General features: G+C 37.2%; 1 protein-coding gene across 6 annotated transcripts in view; it reads right to left on the bottom strand.

Moving 5' to 3' along the window:
• The window catches only part of MBD5 (methyl-CpG binding domain protein 5), a 380,468-nt gene that overhangs the window by 36,970 nt on the left and 327,544 nt on the right, over window positions 1–15,954 (bottom strand). For 3 of the 6 annotated variants that reach the window (XM_081051257.1, XM_081051256.1, XM_081051260.1), the window contains exon 9: window positions 9,326–11,461. In XM_081051257.1, the coding sequence (XP_080907383.1) occupies window positions 9,326–11,461 (2,136 nt within the window). The remainder of the gene's footprint in view (window positions 1–9,325; window positions 11,462–15,954) is intronic. The other 3 variants (XM_081051259.1, XM_081051261.1, XM_081051258.1) reach the window with 2 other exon arrangements.

The raw sequence follows: 15,954 nt of genomic DNA, 5'->3' as shown, positions 1-15,954 counted from the left end.
AAAAAGGACTCTCCAGTGTACTGGTCCAATGCCAGGACAAGGGATGTTGGAAAGGCGATGGCTGGAAGATGACAAGTTACTTTAGAAGGCTCCCAGGTGTTCCAGGGAGTTAAAATCACCGTACAGAGGAAGAGGTCCATCACAAAGTTCTCTGAGTTCTTAGTCACTCATTAATGCTTGCCGTCATAACAGAGGACCCTGAATTTTTATAGCTGGAGAAAAAATTGGAGATTGCGTATTTCTGAACCACTTAATCTTGAATAGGAACTCTCATGTGAACCTACTGCATAGTTAGTTGGGCATAAAAACCTTCTGGTTTGTTGAAGAATGTGGGGAAAATGTTTTCTTTCTTCCTTTCTTTTTTTGTCTTTTTTGGCAGCCAAGATGTGTAGTGCTTAATCTAATGAAAGGGACAGTTAAGAGTTTTTGCAAAAGCAAACTATTCACTAACCATTTAGCCGTTAAACAACCAAGAGGCAGCTGGGAGCCTGGAAACAGTAAGTTGGAGAAGTCCTTTAATTGGAAGAAGTGATTATTTCATACCAGCCAGCAGCACCATGAACTGCCATTTCTTTTTCTCATTGTCTCTGCTGCTTTTAAAGAGGTAGGGAAGAAGACTGGAAAGCCACCCAAATAAACCTTCCTGGTGCAAGATTACGTGCAGAGACACCCAATCAGAGACTGAGTCCAGTAATGAGGAAATGACAATGGTTGCTTATCCGGGGGGGTCGATTTCCAGATATAAACAATATAATTTATGATGTGTGTGTGTGTGTGTGTGTGTGTGTGTGTATGTGTGTGGACACAGAAATACCACCAGTAAATTTTTTGAAAGACTTTTTTCCTACTATTACTAATTCTCATTCTTGAGGTTTTATCTGTCTCATTTTAAAAAATTGTTTTTCAAAACAAAGGAATTGTCTACTTCTTTAGATTTCTCTTCTTCATCACCAATGTTTTCTGAGAAAAGTCATTGTTCATATTGTGTTAAACTCTTCTATGGCGGGATCTTAAGTATTAACGGTATTGTACATGTCTCCATTTGTGTAGGAGAGGGCATCAAGCTCACACCAAATGGACCAATAAGGTGTTTTTAAATGTCTTTATATCACTTTCATTTATAGTTCCAATTTTGAATGAACACTGCTTTATGCTAGAAAATATTTTCTAAATTGAGATGCCCAAATACTGATGTTTAACCGTAAAAATCAAGAACATGAGTCATAGAAAGAATTCCTTTGCCACTTGACCTGTACCATTCGCTCTGGCAAGGGTACTTGATTGCAAACAGAGTCAACGGCAATCCTTAATAAAAATGCTTCTAGAGAAAAGAGAAAATACCATACCCTCATGAGTGTAATCAATACAATTCACTTTTCAATCCAGTGGAAATAGTAAAATTTTCTCCTCTACACTTAAGGAATTGGTTAAAAAATAAATTGAAAACTAATTTTTATGAGAAGTCTAGATCTTCCAACAAGACATTATTTTTCTAAGCCTCAGTAATGATGGCATGGTAAAACATGTTTACAAAAACACATCAATCTCTATCCTTGTGCTTTTAGATCCTCATGGAAATTCCTAGATCTCCTTCACCAGAAGTAAACAGGAAGCCCTGAGGACTACAGATGCTCCTCAACTTACAACGGGGTTACAGCCCAATAAGCCCATTAAGTTGAGAATATTGTAAACCAAAATTACAGTTACTACACCGAAACTACTGAACATCATGGCTTAGTCTAGCCTACCTTAGACCTGCTCAGAACATTTACATTAGCCTACAGTTCGGCGAAATCATCAAACAAAGCCCATTTTATAATTGTGTTGACTAGCTCAGGTAATTTATTGCATACAGTATCCAAAGTCACTCTGGCCACATAGTACACTGCAGACTATCTGTTGTTTACACTTGTGATTGTGTGGCTGACTGGGAGCTGCTGCGTGCTGCCCAGCAGCGCGAGGGAGTACCATAGGGCATATCGCTAACCCTGGAAAAGATCACAATTCAAAATTCGCAGTACAGTTTCTACTTAATGTATATCGCTTTTGCACCATTGTAAAGTTGAAAAAAATCATAGGTCGAACCATCGTAGGGTAGAACCGTTGTAGTGGCTTTTAGTTCTCCACAAGGGAGGGAGGGAGAGACCCAAAACCAGAGCACTTAGAAGAAGCGGGCGAAGGAATCAGTGGCATCTCTTGGTTGGCGGGATTCTGTTGTCTGAATATGCTCAAATTAACAGTTAAAATGCTTCATCAACATTCTAATTAGAACTTTTATCTCCTTATTTTGTTTAATGAGCAGAGCAAGCTGAATTTCTAGATTACAGATAACTTTGTATCTTTCCATTGTGTACTATTTCATCTGCAGTGCTAAAACAGTGCTTAGCATAGTAGGTGCTCAATAAATATTTGCTGAGCTAATTGCCTCATGAATATTCTAAGTCAGTGTTTAGACCTATTTGGGGCTGCAAAATCAATTTAGTATGCGCCCCCCCCCAACCAGTATATTTTGATAAATGAAATAGAAAAGAAAAAAGGAGTACATTGCATAGCGAGGGTATTATTTTGTGGAATCTGCTTCTGTTAACTTATCTAGATGAGTGCTGAGTCATGTTCTGTTAGTGGGTAATAAAATCATTTATTTCAGAGAGTCATGACTGTCATAAAAGAAAAGAAATACAATAAGACAGAATAGGATGGGAAATATCAGAGTGCATCACATGTAGTGTTTTTTCAGGAAACTTTTAGTTATCCATTAAAAATATATCTCCAGTGGATTGTAATGCAAGTTAATTTTTACTGTGGGGAGAAGTAAAAATTAGTTTGAGAAACAACTGTGTTAGGATCAGGCCTGAGTTGCTCAGCCTGTGGACCTGTGTTCCAGGAAGCATGTTTCTCAGACTCTAAGGTGACGGGCGTCCCTGTGGAGCTATGTAGCACAGGAGTCTGCTCTAGGGTATCTGGGATAAGTACGGTCTCCTAGACGGGTACCCATAGGTCTTGGATAGATATTCCGAATTTTTGGACTAGCTCCTACCCCAGAAGTATCTCAGCAACTCCTTCGGAATTCTGTTGTCACGTTCCATTTGTCATCTGTAAAAAGGTGAGATTTACGTGGAATTTACAAGAAGTGTAATTATTCGAAAATAATTTTTACTCAACTCTTTGCTTGGTTGGTGTTCATGTTGTCTGATGTAAGTTCCTAGATGGTGAGAACTTTATGATTTGATTTATTTAGTACTACATGCATGTGGAAATCTATTTTGATAACATCATAGGAATATTTTTAAGTGTTATTTTTAATGAGTCAAATTTTTGTAGACTTAACATTACTGCCTAGAATTTTGATACTTTTAGAAGCTGCTTCACTGTTTTCAGGCCACTTGATTTTAGTAAATAATAACTTAGGCATCTCCTAGAGAACTGAAGGATTTCTAGTGGCTTTCTAAGTGAGCTTAATGTATTGCAATGGAATAAAATTCTCCCAATTTACACACTGGGACAATTTATTTCTTGAAAGGTACAAAATAGATCATTGAATCAGCAAACATATCACACCACTCTGAGTTCTGTTATCATCTTTGATTACACAGACTCAATGTCTAAAGTCAAACACATTTTAACTCCTTCTTTTGTACACAAGGAAACATTAAACCTGGAATATGTAAACAAAACAAGTGGTGTAACCCTGATATTAGAAAACCTTCTTACACAGCAAGACATTGTCTGTTGTAAAAATATCTTACAGCAAAGAAGAAATGGCTCATTTTGCAAAAATTTAACCAAAAGAAGACATAGATTTTTATCACAAATGAAGAATTTAATATAGTTTTGGTATTTGGTTAAAAAACAAGAGCAAAGGGCAACTTTTAATCTAGAAGCTTTGTGCATCAGATGAAGGATAAAGTCTGGGCATTTAAAAATTTGGGTAGAAACACTTTCAATAGCCACTGTTATTAATTCAGACATGACCTTAAAAAAAAGCCTGTGCTTTGCTTCAATCTACATTAGTCTACAGAAGACTAGATTATTTCTACACAAACTTCCCATATCCTGAGAGGGCTAACTTATATAGTACAATACAGCCTGGAGCATTTTTATCCCATAATCTTTTTGCACCTCCAACCTCAAAAGTAGGGAAGATAATTTCCCTTTATTTCCTTTCTGGCATGTTCTGAGACTTAAAAAATACATACAACACAAAAACCAACCTCATGACTTTGTAGTCTTTTACCCAAAGTGTTCTTTTGTGGTCTCTATTTCATTTTCTTATACCTACCATATCAATGGCTGTAGAGTTTCAATCAAATGTATTTTGTGCTGAAATAAAACTTTCTTTTCCAGAGTTAAAAAACATATATGTTTATATATATATATATATATATATATATAAACATATATATATATACATATATATATAAATTCATGAACATATATTTATTTGCAGGTTTATTTATATTCTTGCTAGTCAATGTATATCTTTGAGTTAAGGCAAATAAATTTTTGAATTATTTTCTTTTCTGGTACAAACTCCTACTCTGCTCCTTCAGAGGATTATATTTTCACGTGTTTAGAAGAGTTGATTAAATGTTTTTATTAGAAAAAATGAGAGAATATAAAAAGCATTTTAAAGTGAAAAAGCTATATTTAATAACTTTATCATACTGGAGGAAGGTAAGGTTCAGTTAAAGTTAGTTAGCAGAGTAGTCTAAATCTTTTTATTTATTTGAAAACTGTAAAAAACCACAGGGCCATGGAAAGGATGGGTTGTCATGTGGATACTCACAGTGCTAGGTACTTTGCAGAGGCCCACGGTGCTGGACACTGACAGAACTAATTCCTGTGCAGAGGCCAAGGGTACTGGACACTGACAGAACTAAGTCCTATGCAGAGGCCCAGGGTACTGGACACTGACACAGCTAAGTCCTGTGCAGAGGACCAGGTTACTGGTATGCGTGTTTCTTGTTCTATGGTCAGCAGGTGGGCAGCAGTCAGAGGCCTGAGGAGGCATGTGCCAGTCAATGGCACTTGATTTTGGATTCCTCTCTAAACTAAAACACCACAGGACACGTGCTGGAATCACTGCAATGCTGAAACTTGTCTCTCATCATAAACTGAAAGTTTCTTTCACAGTGCACTACCCATGGATGTCAGAACGTACCTGTACTCAGCAGTTTGAGTGTTTGCACTGAGATCAGGAACTGTGGGGGTTTGGTTACCAATTCTACCAGAGCTATGCTTTACAACTTGAGGAATGTCACCAAGTGTCCTACTGGTCAGTTTCTAAATGAGTTATGTGGAAATATTAAACTTTACTTGTAATTTGATATCCAGCAAGCTAATAGAAACCTGTCACCTTTACAATGAAAGTGTTTAGAGAGCTTTAGTGGAAAGGCAGTTTCAATACTCCACATACAATTAATAAAGCCTCAATAGTCTTAAGTGTTAGAAATGTTTCCTATGCATTTCATATCTTTTACCTGATTTTGTTATGCTATCTTTGCTTCCAGTACCCATACCTGAGTTTGTCCCATAAAATTCATTTATAGGCTTAAAAAGTTTTTGAAAAAAAATTACCAATCGAATGAAGAGTTTTCAGAGCAAGTGACTTCTTGTCTTAACTGATGTCTTCATATAACATTTTGAGAGTGGAAAATGTTATATTCAGAGAGTGGGAAAAAGGCACTGGGTTGAGCGGGAGGTGACTTGAATTCTGCCTAGGCTTCGTTACCACAGAGCAGACAGAGTTGGCCCGGGTTACCTGAGAGTCTCTCTCACCTTCACTGTGCTATCCTGCTCAGAGAACCAAGGCTAGCATGTGCCTGACAGTCGCCCTCAAACGTCTACTGATTAGTTTGTTCATTTGTTCTATTCTTTAGATTCCACATATAAGTGAGATCATATGGTATTTGTCTTTCTCCATCTGACTAATTTGGGGATTAGAAAGCACAAATTGGTAACCACAAGATTGCCATGGGGATACGAAAGACAGTTTGGCGAATATAATCAATAATGTTATAAAGATTTTGTAGGGTAGCTGATGGGCACTTGTCTTATTAGGGAGTCCACTTTATGGACAGTGAGATGCCTGACCACTGCAGTGTACACCTGAAGCTGAATAATAATGAAGGTCAACTACAATTTAATATTTTATATATATATATATATATATATATATATATATATATATACACACACCCATATATATATATGTATATATATATTCATTCACAGAATGTGGAGTACAGCATAAGGAACAGTCAGTGGAATTGTAACACCTATATAGGATGTCAGAGGGGTAGTAGATTGGGGGAGGGGGTTTAACACTTTGTGAGGGGTATAAATGTGTAACTGTTACATTGTTTTGTACATCTGAAACGAATAATAAAAAAAGTCTACTGACACACCACCCACTGGGAAACCCATTCTCATCTGAGTGAGGTGATAGCAATTCATTAACATAAAGGTCACCAAATGTGATTCACAAATGAGGGGCTGTTCTCTTGACAATTCATCTGCATTGACACAAACATTCTAATAATTGTACACTACGGTATCAGAATCCAAAAAAGACGGCAAATATAACTGACTTTTGTCTAAAAGTGCATCAAAAGTTTACAGACGTGGCTTCTAACAGCCTTCATGTGCTTCCATTCATTATCTGTTGGATATTTTTAAAGATGCTGAAAGAGAAAAGAGTATTTTTGACCAATAAATGCTTCAGAGGAAGAACTTATGCAGCTGGGAAGAAAATGGATTTTAGAATCAGATGAACATGAGTTCAAATCCTGATTCAGTTATATATGATCTTGGACAGTTATTTTACTTCTCTGAGGCTCAGTTTACTCATCCTGAAAATGGAGACAATAATAACTTAGACTTTGGAAAACAGCATAAATTAGAAATAATATAGGTACATAATAGGTACTCAATAATAGCTACAAGTAACATTTGAGGAATAAAATGTGTTTTTCTTTTAAATTCTTATGGGTACACTAGGAATACCTAACAAAACTTACAGAGATAGCTGTGACTGTCATCTGCTATCTGACTCTGAATGCCTAGCTTTGGTGCTTATTTGACGGAGGAATAAATGGCAGTGTAAATAAATATTTAGGCTTAGCAATTACAATGACAGAAGATTCAGTGACACAGTTCACTACATATTAAAAATAAAAATGGCATTAGAGACCTCTTCAATATTCAGGTCATCAAAAGAGTGATATTAATTAGTAAATCTACCCATTTTCATAACCAGCAGCACATCTATGTACATTAATTAGCATTTACTTTTATTAAGTTTAGTATTTTAAAAATTCTTACTAACTTCGGTTTTTATCAAGCATATGCTTTCTGCTAGCTTACATGTGATTGGTCACATCCATATCATTACTAGACATTTACTCTTGTTCTTTTTAGCTATTTATACGCTAACACTATTCTTGCGTTAATACATTTTCACCCTGCGCGTTTTGACACTCCCAGCACTGGAAATCCGGATCCAATGTTTTACAGAGATGCGTGGAACAAGAAAATACATGTTCAAGATTATATAAAGTAAGTCTAAACTTGACAATAAACAAGAATATAAATAAATGTTGGTGTTTTCCATTATAGATAAATTTAAATACATTGTTAATAAAATATATACTTTGCAATATGAACTGAGACCTGAAACAAAGTAAGTTGAGGTAAAGGGTATCAAAATTTAAAGATATAATACAATGAGACTAACAATGTCTCAAATAAATGATTAAAGGTATGGTTAATAAATATGGTGAATTTTTAAATAATAACTAATTTTATGTAACTTTAATCTACTCAATGCATAAGATTAAATTTTCATTTGTGGGGGATTCTCTAAAAAGGAGTCTGACTCATTGAAAAGCTGGAAGCCCGTTTGGAATAAGTATCCTGTTAGACACAGAAAATATTTTCATGAGATTCCTTAGACTAAAAATATCAAGAAGGCACTAATGATTTCAATTATCTTCTCCACCTTATATTCTTTTTAACGCAAGAGGTCAATGAATAGTTCTTCATTAAATACTGACATCAAAACATGACACACAACACAAGTTGTGGAGGATGTAAGCAGTGACACCAGGAAGACACTTGACTTCACTATCAGCAACAAAACCATGTAGGTTATAATGCTGTTCCAGCATGGTGGTATCGAATACATACAGCCTATACATAGCCACACAATAGCTTTTTACTGAAAGCCTCAGCAGTTTTCTCATTTCCAGCAGCAATCTGGATTTTAACGCCCACTGTTTTCATGTTTGAATAACACTGTCTCTCCACTCATCCATTATTTCCTCCCTGTCATTTCCCACTAATCTCCCAAATCATTAATGTTGGGGTTTGAGTATTCTTTCTAATGTTTTCATGGTCAAATTTTCTGATGTCTCACTGAATTTACCTCTTTAGTGCTTCTTTACAGTTTTTTTTTATAACAATTTCTGAGGACTCTCTATTGCACAAAATACAGTTTCTAATGTGTCTACTTTAAAATAAAATCATCTCCTTCATTAATAGTGGATGAAGAGATACAATAAATTTGGGTTCAAAACCTTAACGTCCATGCTAAAAATAATGGTTTAGTTCTACGAGAAAATTGTAAAACAATGTCAAGATCAGAAATTCTGGAAATCAGGTTTTCAAGCCTTTTTTTATTAGAAAACTTAAATTATTACCCTTTTAAAAAAGGTAGTAGCCAATGTCCATTTTTGAATTTTCTCAAACAAATTAATAATAATTAATAATAATAAAGGATAGCAAACTAGGATAAGAAAACACATTAGAAGACAGCTTTCTATTTCATACACCTTCTAGTTACCTTTTCCTATTCATTTACCTAATTTCTGGTCAGCAGCAAGAACAGATAATCCATTTATTTTTGCCGTTTTGGGTTTTTCAATGAGCTTCATTTACCTGAATACAAACACAAGCTAGGGGGGAACGGCCTTGTACTGGCATAGACCAGTGCACGCCTCACGAGGCAGAACACATGGCCTGCTACAGCTTTTTTTGTAGTTTAGAGTCCAATGGTTATACGACCAGCTGAAAGTCAAGCATTATTCAAAATGACACAGATTGACAACAAGTAACGGAAACACACGGAATCCCCTTGGCTATTTTTCCCCCTAATAGACAAATCCCTAGCATTCTGTAAATAAAATTATAAATACTAAAGAAATGATGAGAATTTCACAATGGGGAAAGGATCATTTCTTATCATAATAAATATTTTGGTACAAATGTTTAAAAAAACGTAGAAAAGTTTAGTACCTTTGGGTACTTTTTTCTAAGAAAACCATACCTGCTTCAGAACTTGTTTGATTATAGCTGCTAACAATGCTGTTTGGTATCACTGGAGTGGAGGACGTTGAAATTCTTGACTGAGGTGGATTGGGATGTAATGAATTTCCTAAAGCCATGCCCGACTGACTGAGCATCCCACAGTTCCCGCTAGCCTGAATCTGATTTATTAAACCTGCAAGGTGGTGGTTTGGGACTGGGCTGTGACTGTGGACAAAGTTAGTGTTTGCATTGTGGCAGTGCACGGCTTCCCCTCGTACAGGTATGTTCTGTGTCAGTGAATTCTGAAGAACACTGGAGTTCACACTGGGATCTGTAAAATGCAGCTGGTTAGCAGAGCAAGGCAAAGCAGTATTTGAGCCCCCACAACCCGGGGTACTATTGCTACTCAAGTGAGAGCTTTGACAACTCATGGACTGTAGTAACTGAGACATGGAACTGATGGGAAACGAACCCTGACCTTGCTTCCGTAGCAAGTCGGGTCCAGGTTTAGGAACTGCAGAACTATCCATTTGAGACTGTCTGAGCAAACTCAACACTGTGGTAGGTGGCTGTTTTCTTTTCCGCAACGAGTCTTTTTGCTGAGACATCAGCTTGTCTCTTAGTGCTGCTCGGCCACTTTGCCCTTCCCCTGTGGGGAGAAGCACGTTGGCAGTCGGAGGGAACATGGTATTTAAAGTGCTACGTCCTTCAGTATTGCCACTGCCAGCAACAGCTCCAGAACTGCTGCTGCTGCTACTGTTGTGACTAGCAAGTTTGTTTTGATTTGCTAGCTGTGCTTTGGCTGCTGCTGAGAGTAAACTACTTGCTGGAAAGGAGGCAGCATTGTGCTGGTTCAAGATCTGGTTTAAAGGCATTCCCAGCAAACCAGGCTGACTCTTTACAGAACCACTTCCGGCAGATGCAGTAGGAAAGGCTGCACTGCTTGGGGTATTTAGTACATTACTCATTCCAGCAATTAATGGGTTAGGGATATCCTTGTACTGATGATGTCCATCGGACTTGGTAGAAGGGCTTGATGGCATTGATGGCCTCGGGGACCCTATTGTTGACCTTGGTGACCTGGGTGGAACCTTAATACCACTACAAGTGGTCTGGGGTCCTAGAGGTGGCATCATGAAATTTCCGTGATCTGATGATGTGGAAGATGAGCGTGATCTTTGGGGCGATGCCTCAATCCTTCCAATTCCAGCCCCCATCATGTGCACTGGGGATGTCACTGGAGAAGGGGACAGGGAGGTTGAAGCTGAATGCTGAACTCTTTGTACATGACTCCCATGATTCATGTGACCAGGTTTTACAGTTGGCAAAGGGAGATTACTTGGCAAAGGAACGACAGCAGGAGGCATGCTTACATTCATCACAGGTACCTGAGAGTGGACATTTGAATGGAAACTGGTTGGATTAATGATAACGGGGTTCTGATTCACCGGTTTACTAGGAATAGGGTCAAGAATGCCAAGTGGATCTTTCTCAGATGTTAATGGCTTTTTCTGAAGAGCACAAGAAGGTGGAGGAGGGGGAGGTGGGCCCTGGGGCGGTTTGTGGTGGAACATTGCTCGTGGTATTTCCATAGTAGTTGAAAAATTACACATGGGTTTTTTCATTACTGGACTCTTTGTAGTCAAGGTTGGGGAAAGAGGTATATTAGTCCTTCCAGCCATTGCACAGGATGACTGTACAGGAGAACCATGTAGCATTACTGAAGATGGAGAAAGAGGAGTCCTATTCAGGTGAATGGGACTAGAATTGGGAGCTCCATGAAAACCAGGATTATTTCTTGGGAAAACATCAGGGCTTCCAAGTGGGTCAGTCCTCGGCGAGATTGAACCATCTCCATAGATCTGGGAACCTGACGACGCCGGGCTGGGCAGGCCTCCATGGCTGCCACGGAATGGAGATTTCTGTCCGTGTTCACTGCTGCCCAGTCTCTGCCGGGGATACACAGGGTGGAGTTCTTGTTGCTGGCTTCCAGGCAGTTCTTGTACACACAGCCTTCCCATGGCATTTGATGATCCGATCATTAACTTGAAGGGATTCTTACATTCAGGCATTACAGAATTTGTAATTCCTTCATGAGACTTATTTCTTATAGATCTTGGAGTTGGTGCCCGTGAAGGTACTACTGGAGTTGCATCTGAGGTGAAAGAGGAAAGAAGTTCTGTTAGTACTCTGTTCTTTTGTCACTGGGATGGGTGAGGGCAGGGGTGGGGGGAGAGAAGGAGGGCTGGAGAAAGGGAGGGCATCTGGAAATAGAAATTTGCAAACGGAAGCTGTACCTCTGTGCAACTAGAAGTTCTGCACTCTACATTAAACTTTGATTTAAAAAAGGCACCTTATTCTCCCTTCACTAAGGTTCTCAATAACTGCTCATCATGCTTGTTGGCCTCTTATCTGTGGAGAAAGGATGATGAGCTGAAGCCGTACACACTGACATTAGCCATTCTAATCATATTTACAATATGCAAAATCAAGATTGACAGCCCAGATGGAAACGGCGATATTACTCTCTTATTGGATTTGAAGTTTTTAGGAACACAGTACAAGAGAAAATTAGCATCTGTGTGGCACATGATTTTCTTGGGTGTTTTAAATGAATTGCCATTTTCACCAGAAAATCTGTTATCCTATAAATGTTTCTGTTACCTACTGAAACCTCCTCAGGACAGCTACAGGAACCCTTCCTTATCCCAACATTTTCAACGTGAGAGTAAAAGAGTCTCACTTTTTGTGAATTAAGTGAATGGGATTTGGAACCTTTTATAATGGGAGTGGTAATAACAGTAAATGCAGTAATACTGCAGTCATGCCTAGCTTTTACCGGTATCAAGCCTGTAACACTGCAGTTTCTTTGCTGTAAAAACAGTTTTAATCAACCAGCTTAGGTAAAAGACTGCACTTCTTTTATTAGGATAGAATTCCAATGCAAAATTTAGCCCGATTGCTAAATCTTTAGTGCTGGGTTCCAACCGAGTGTTTTCCTTTCACAGAGTGCACTGCTCCCTCACTGCCTGTTTGGAATTCTTTTAGTTCCTCTGGAGATCAGACAGAAAACAGGCAACAAAAGCAAGCTGGCTCGTTAGACAGAATTTTCACTCTAACTTGTCAGAATTTTAGGTTGAAGTTTTTTAGCCCCTAAGGATGTTTAACTATTTTATAAAGTTGTACCTTTTAAAACAGGGGTAGCACATAAAATTCATTTCATAGGCCAACTGCTATCGACTGGGTGGTGGCTGCTGAGAGCTATGTTGAAAAAGAGAGTGAGCTTTAGCTGGGCTCCATGAGTCTATTATAGGAATGGAGATGAGAGTGGTACCATTCATACTATATAATGGCCACCCCTATCCTATTACAACATATTGGCAAGTGTGCTTAGATTCATTTGCAATCAGAGGTATATGTGTGTAGATGTATGTATGTGTATGTGTGTGTGTGTATATGTATATATGTGTGTATATATATATATGTAATTATATATATATAATTGCACATTTAAGATAAATACACTTCTCTTACCAATAGTATACCAAGGTCAAATCATATCATAATAATTTCTAACACAGTTGTTCTCCACCTTGGATATACAAGAAGTCTAGGTAGGGTGCGTTCAAGAAGTAAGAGAATATATATTTTTCTTGGGAAATGTGGGTATTCGGTCTCTGCCATGGTGGAGATGCTTGATAGAGTGATTTCTGGATATAATGTATGAAGCATTGAGAACCAGTGATATCAGAGACTTGCAGCATATAATGCAAGTGAACTTATTTTCTTGTTAAAAAAGATTTTTAAAATTTGTAATAAAAGAAAGAATATATGAAAACAGTTAGGTACTGTGCTTGACATAGTGAGAACACAGTTCTTTGTATTAGTATTATTACAAGATTGACAGGGTCCTCTTCAAAAACAAAACTACGGACGTGTGTCTTTTCTTGGGTATTTATATAATTATCTACAGTTCAGTGGTTAAAAACATAGACATTTGCATTTTTTATATTCCATAGAATTTAGAAAATGGCTGTGGCTTAGAAAGGATTTCTTACATACCTGAGGAATAATAGTCACCACATTTAAAATAACAGAAACACTAAACAAACAAAAGTCACATTGCTGTTATGTTACAGTGAGGAACGTAAGTATTAGAGGAGTTGGCAAATGTAAATGCTAGGCACCTACCAAGGGCTTTCAATGTATACTCAAGGAGACCTTTCAAAAGAATAAGCAGAAAGTAAATATATAGGTTTATGTATGTAAAATAGAGGTGAAAACCATGTGAGTCTGAACTTTTAATTACTTAAATCTCAACCTTATATACAACATAGTTTAAAATTAGGAAATTGAAATACATGCTGCCATGTTTCCCCGAAAATAAGACCAGGTCTTATACCGTATTTCCCTGAAAATAAGATCGGGTCTTATATTAATTTTTGCCCCAAAAGATGCATTAGGGCGTATGTTCAGGGGATGTCTTATTTTTTTCATGTACAACAATCTACATTTATTCAAATACAGTCATGTCATCTTCTGGAACATCGTTATAACGTATTAAATGTGCCCATCTGGCTGACGATCTTAGCTGGGCCTTATTTTCGGGGAAACACGGTATGTCTGAAGCTAGTAAACGAGGAACATTTAATCCAAGAAAGTATACCACTTTAAAAGGGGGTAGAGATAGACCTCTTATACCTGTACTAATTAAATATTTACTTTTATTTTCAATACTGAAATTTGTACGTATAGGGTATGACAAAGGACCTAGATCAAGATTCTGTTAAGGTCATGAAAAAGGCAACAGGGCAGACTCTGTAGAAAGAGGTAAAACTGTGATATAATGTCACACGAGAAGAGCAGCAGATACGAGTGTGTGCAAACGCATGTGCAAGGTAATAAGCAAAAGTGAAAACAGTTACCTCAAAGGTGCAGGGTAATGGTAAATTTTAAATAATTTATTACTATTAAATCTCTTTAGATCGTCACAATCTATTTTAATTAAAAAAATGTAGATCATTAAAAGAAAAAGAAAAATTCCTTAAAAGATCTTTTTTTCTTATATACCTTAGTGGAGCAATTTTTTTCCTGATTATTCCTGTTCAAGTTTAAAGATTAGAGGGTTATTGGAAAGGAGCTCTCTGCTAACAGCTGTCATATTTCTCTCCCACCTTTGTCACATGAGTTCTAAGTATAAATCTTTACCTGTGTGATATCACAATCACTCCACTTTGCATCTAAAGCTGCCGATGATTTGGCCTACGATGATTTACCTACGCAGGCTTACTCTTCTCAAGTCAGACTAGTTTCCACATCATCACTTCTACTCATTCTGGACAAAAATTGTCTTATTTTCCTCATATGTCTAAATCCTACCATTTTCCAGGGTTGGTCCAAATCTGAGTTCTGCAATAAAGCCTTCTCTGATGACTACAGGTTACACTCACCATCCCTGTTTTTCAGGAATCTGCAGAATAGTATCACTTACCCTTCATAAACAAATGCTGTGGCACTTGGACATATTTTATCCTGAATTTGCTATTCAAGTGTTACGTTGATTGTAATATTTTGGAGGGAGTTAATATTCTTGCCCTTAGAAAAAGAAGTTCTTTCTCAAAGTATAATTCCACAGATTAGATTACATATTAATCATAAAGGGAAGGAGTACCTTAACAATGGAGAAATCAGATGGACATACCTATAACTAAGCAATCAAACTTAATGTCATCGATATGGGATAAATGGCGAGTATGTGCCTCTTAATGAGGACATACCATTACCCATGCAGTATTCCTAGGAAAATGTGTTTAACCTGAGTATACAAAGTATGAGGAAACAATCAGGCAAATCCAAATTGAAGAACATCCTATAAAACTGACCGAGATTCTTCAAAAATGTCAATGCCATGAAAGAATTAAAAAGTCTGGGAAATTGATGTAGATTAAAGAAACGTAACAACTAATTATAGTGCGCAATCTTTAATTGCATCCTGGATTAAAAAGAAAAAACTATAAGAAATTAGGACAACTGGAAAAATTTGAATGTAGACTGCATATTAAATAATATGATATAAATGTTAAATTTCTTGAATGTGAGAATTCGATTTTGGTTTGTCAGGAGAGTGTCCTTGTGTGTTGAACTATTTAGGGGTCAATTGTCATAATATCGGCAACTTCTACAACAAAATCTTCATTGGTAAATCCAGATGAAGGGGTACAAGGGTTCCCAATGAGCTGTTCATACACTTTTTCTGCAGCTTTGAAATTTTTAAAATTTTTTAAAAATGAAAGCATGCATGAGGGAGGCATAAAAAGTCCCTGGCAAAGTAATATGTTAGTAGGTGCTCAATAAATAGCTATTAAATGATGGAAAGAACAACACTGCTAGTTGCATTTGAGGACTTGATAACCACACATTCCAATACAGCCCTAGGAAAAAGGCTACATTTGTTTTCTAAAGATCTGTGTCACTTGCTCTTTTGTTAGCTCAGCTCTACATACTTGCATAGCACTTGTATGTGCTAATCGGTGTTTATTCTAATTGTTTAACTAGATGATTTGGATAGGAAATTATGGGACACAACTTCCTGGAAATTTTTCAGAACAAATTTGCTATTTGTGATAAAATGATAAAACATTCACAACG

The sequence above is a fragment of the Rhinolophus hipposideros genome (assembly GCF_964194185.1).
Source record: "Rhinolophus hipposideros genome assembly, chromosome: 6".
Classification (NCBI taxonomy): domain Eukaryota; kingdom Metazoa; phylum Chordata; class Mammalia; order Chiroptera; family Rhinolophidae; genus Rhinolophus; species Rhinolophus hipposideros.
This window is presented reverse-complemented; position numbering and strand designations above follow the sequence as displayed.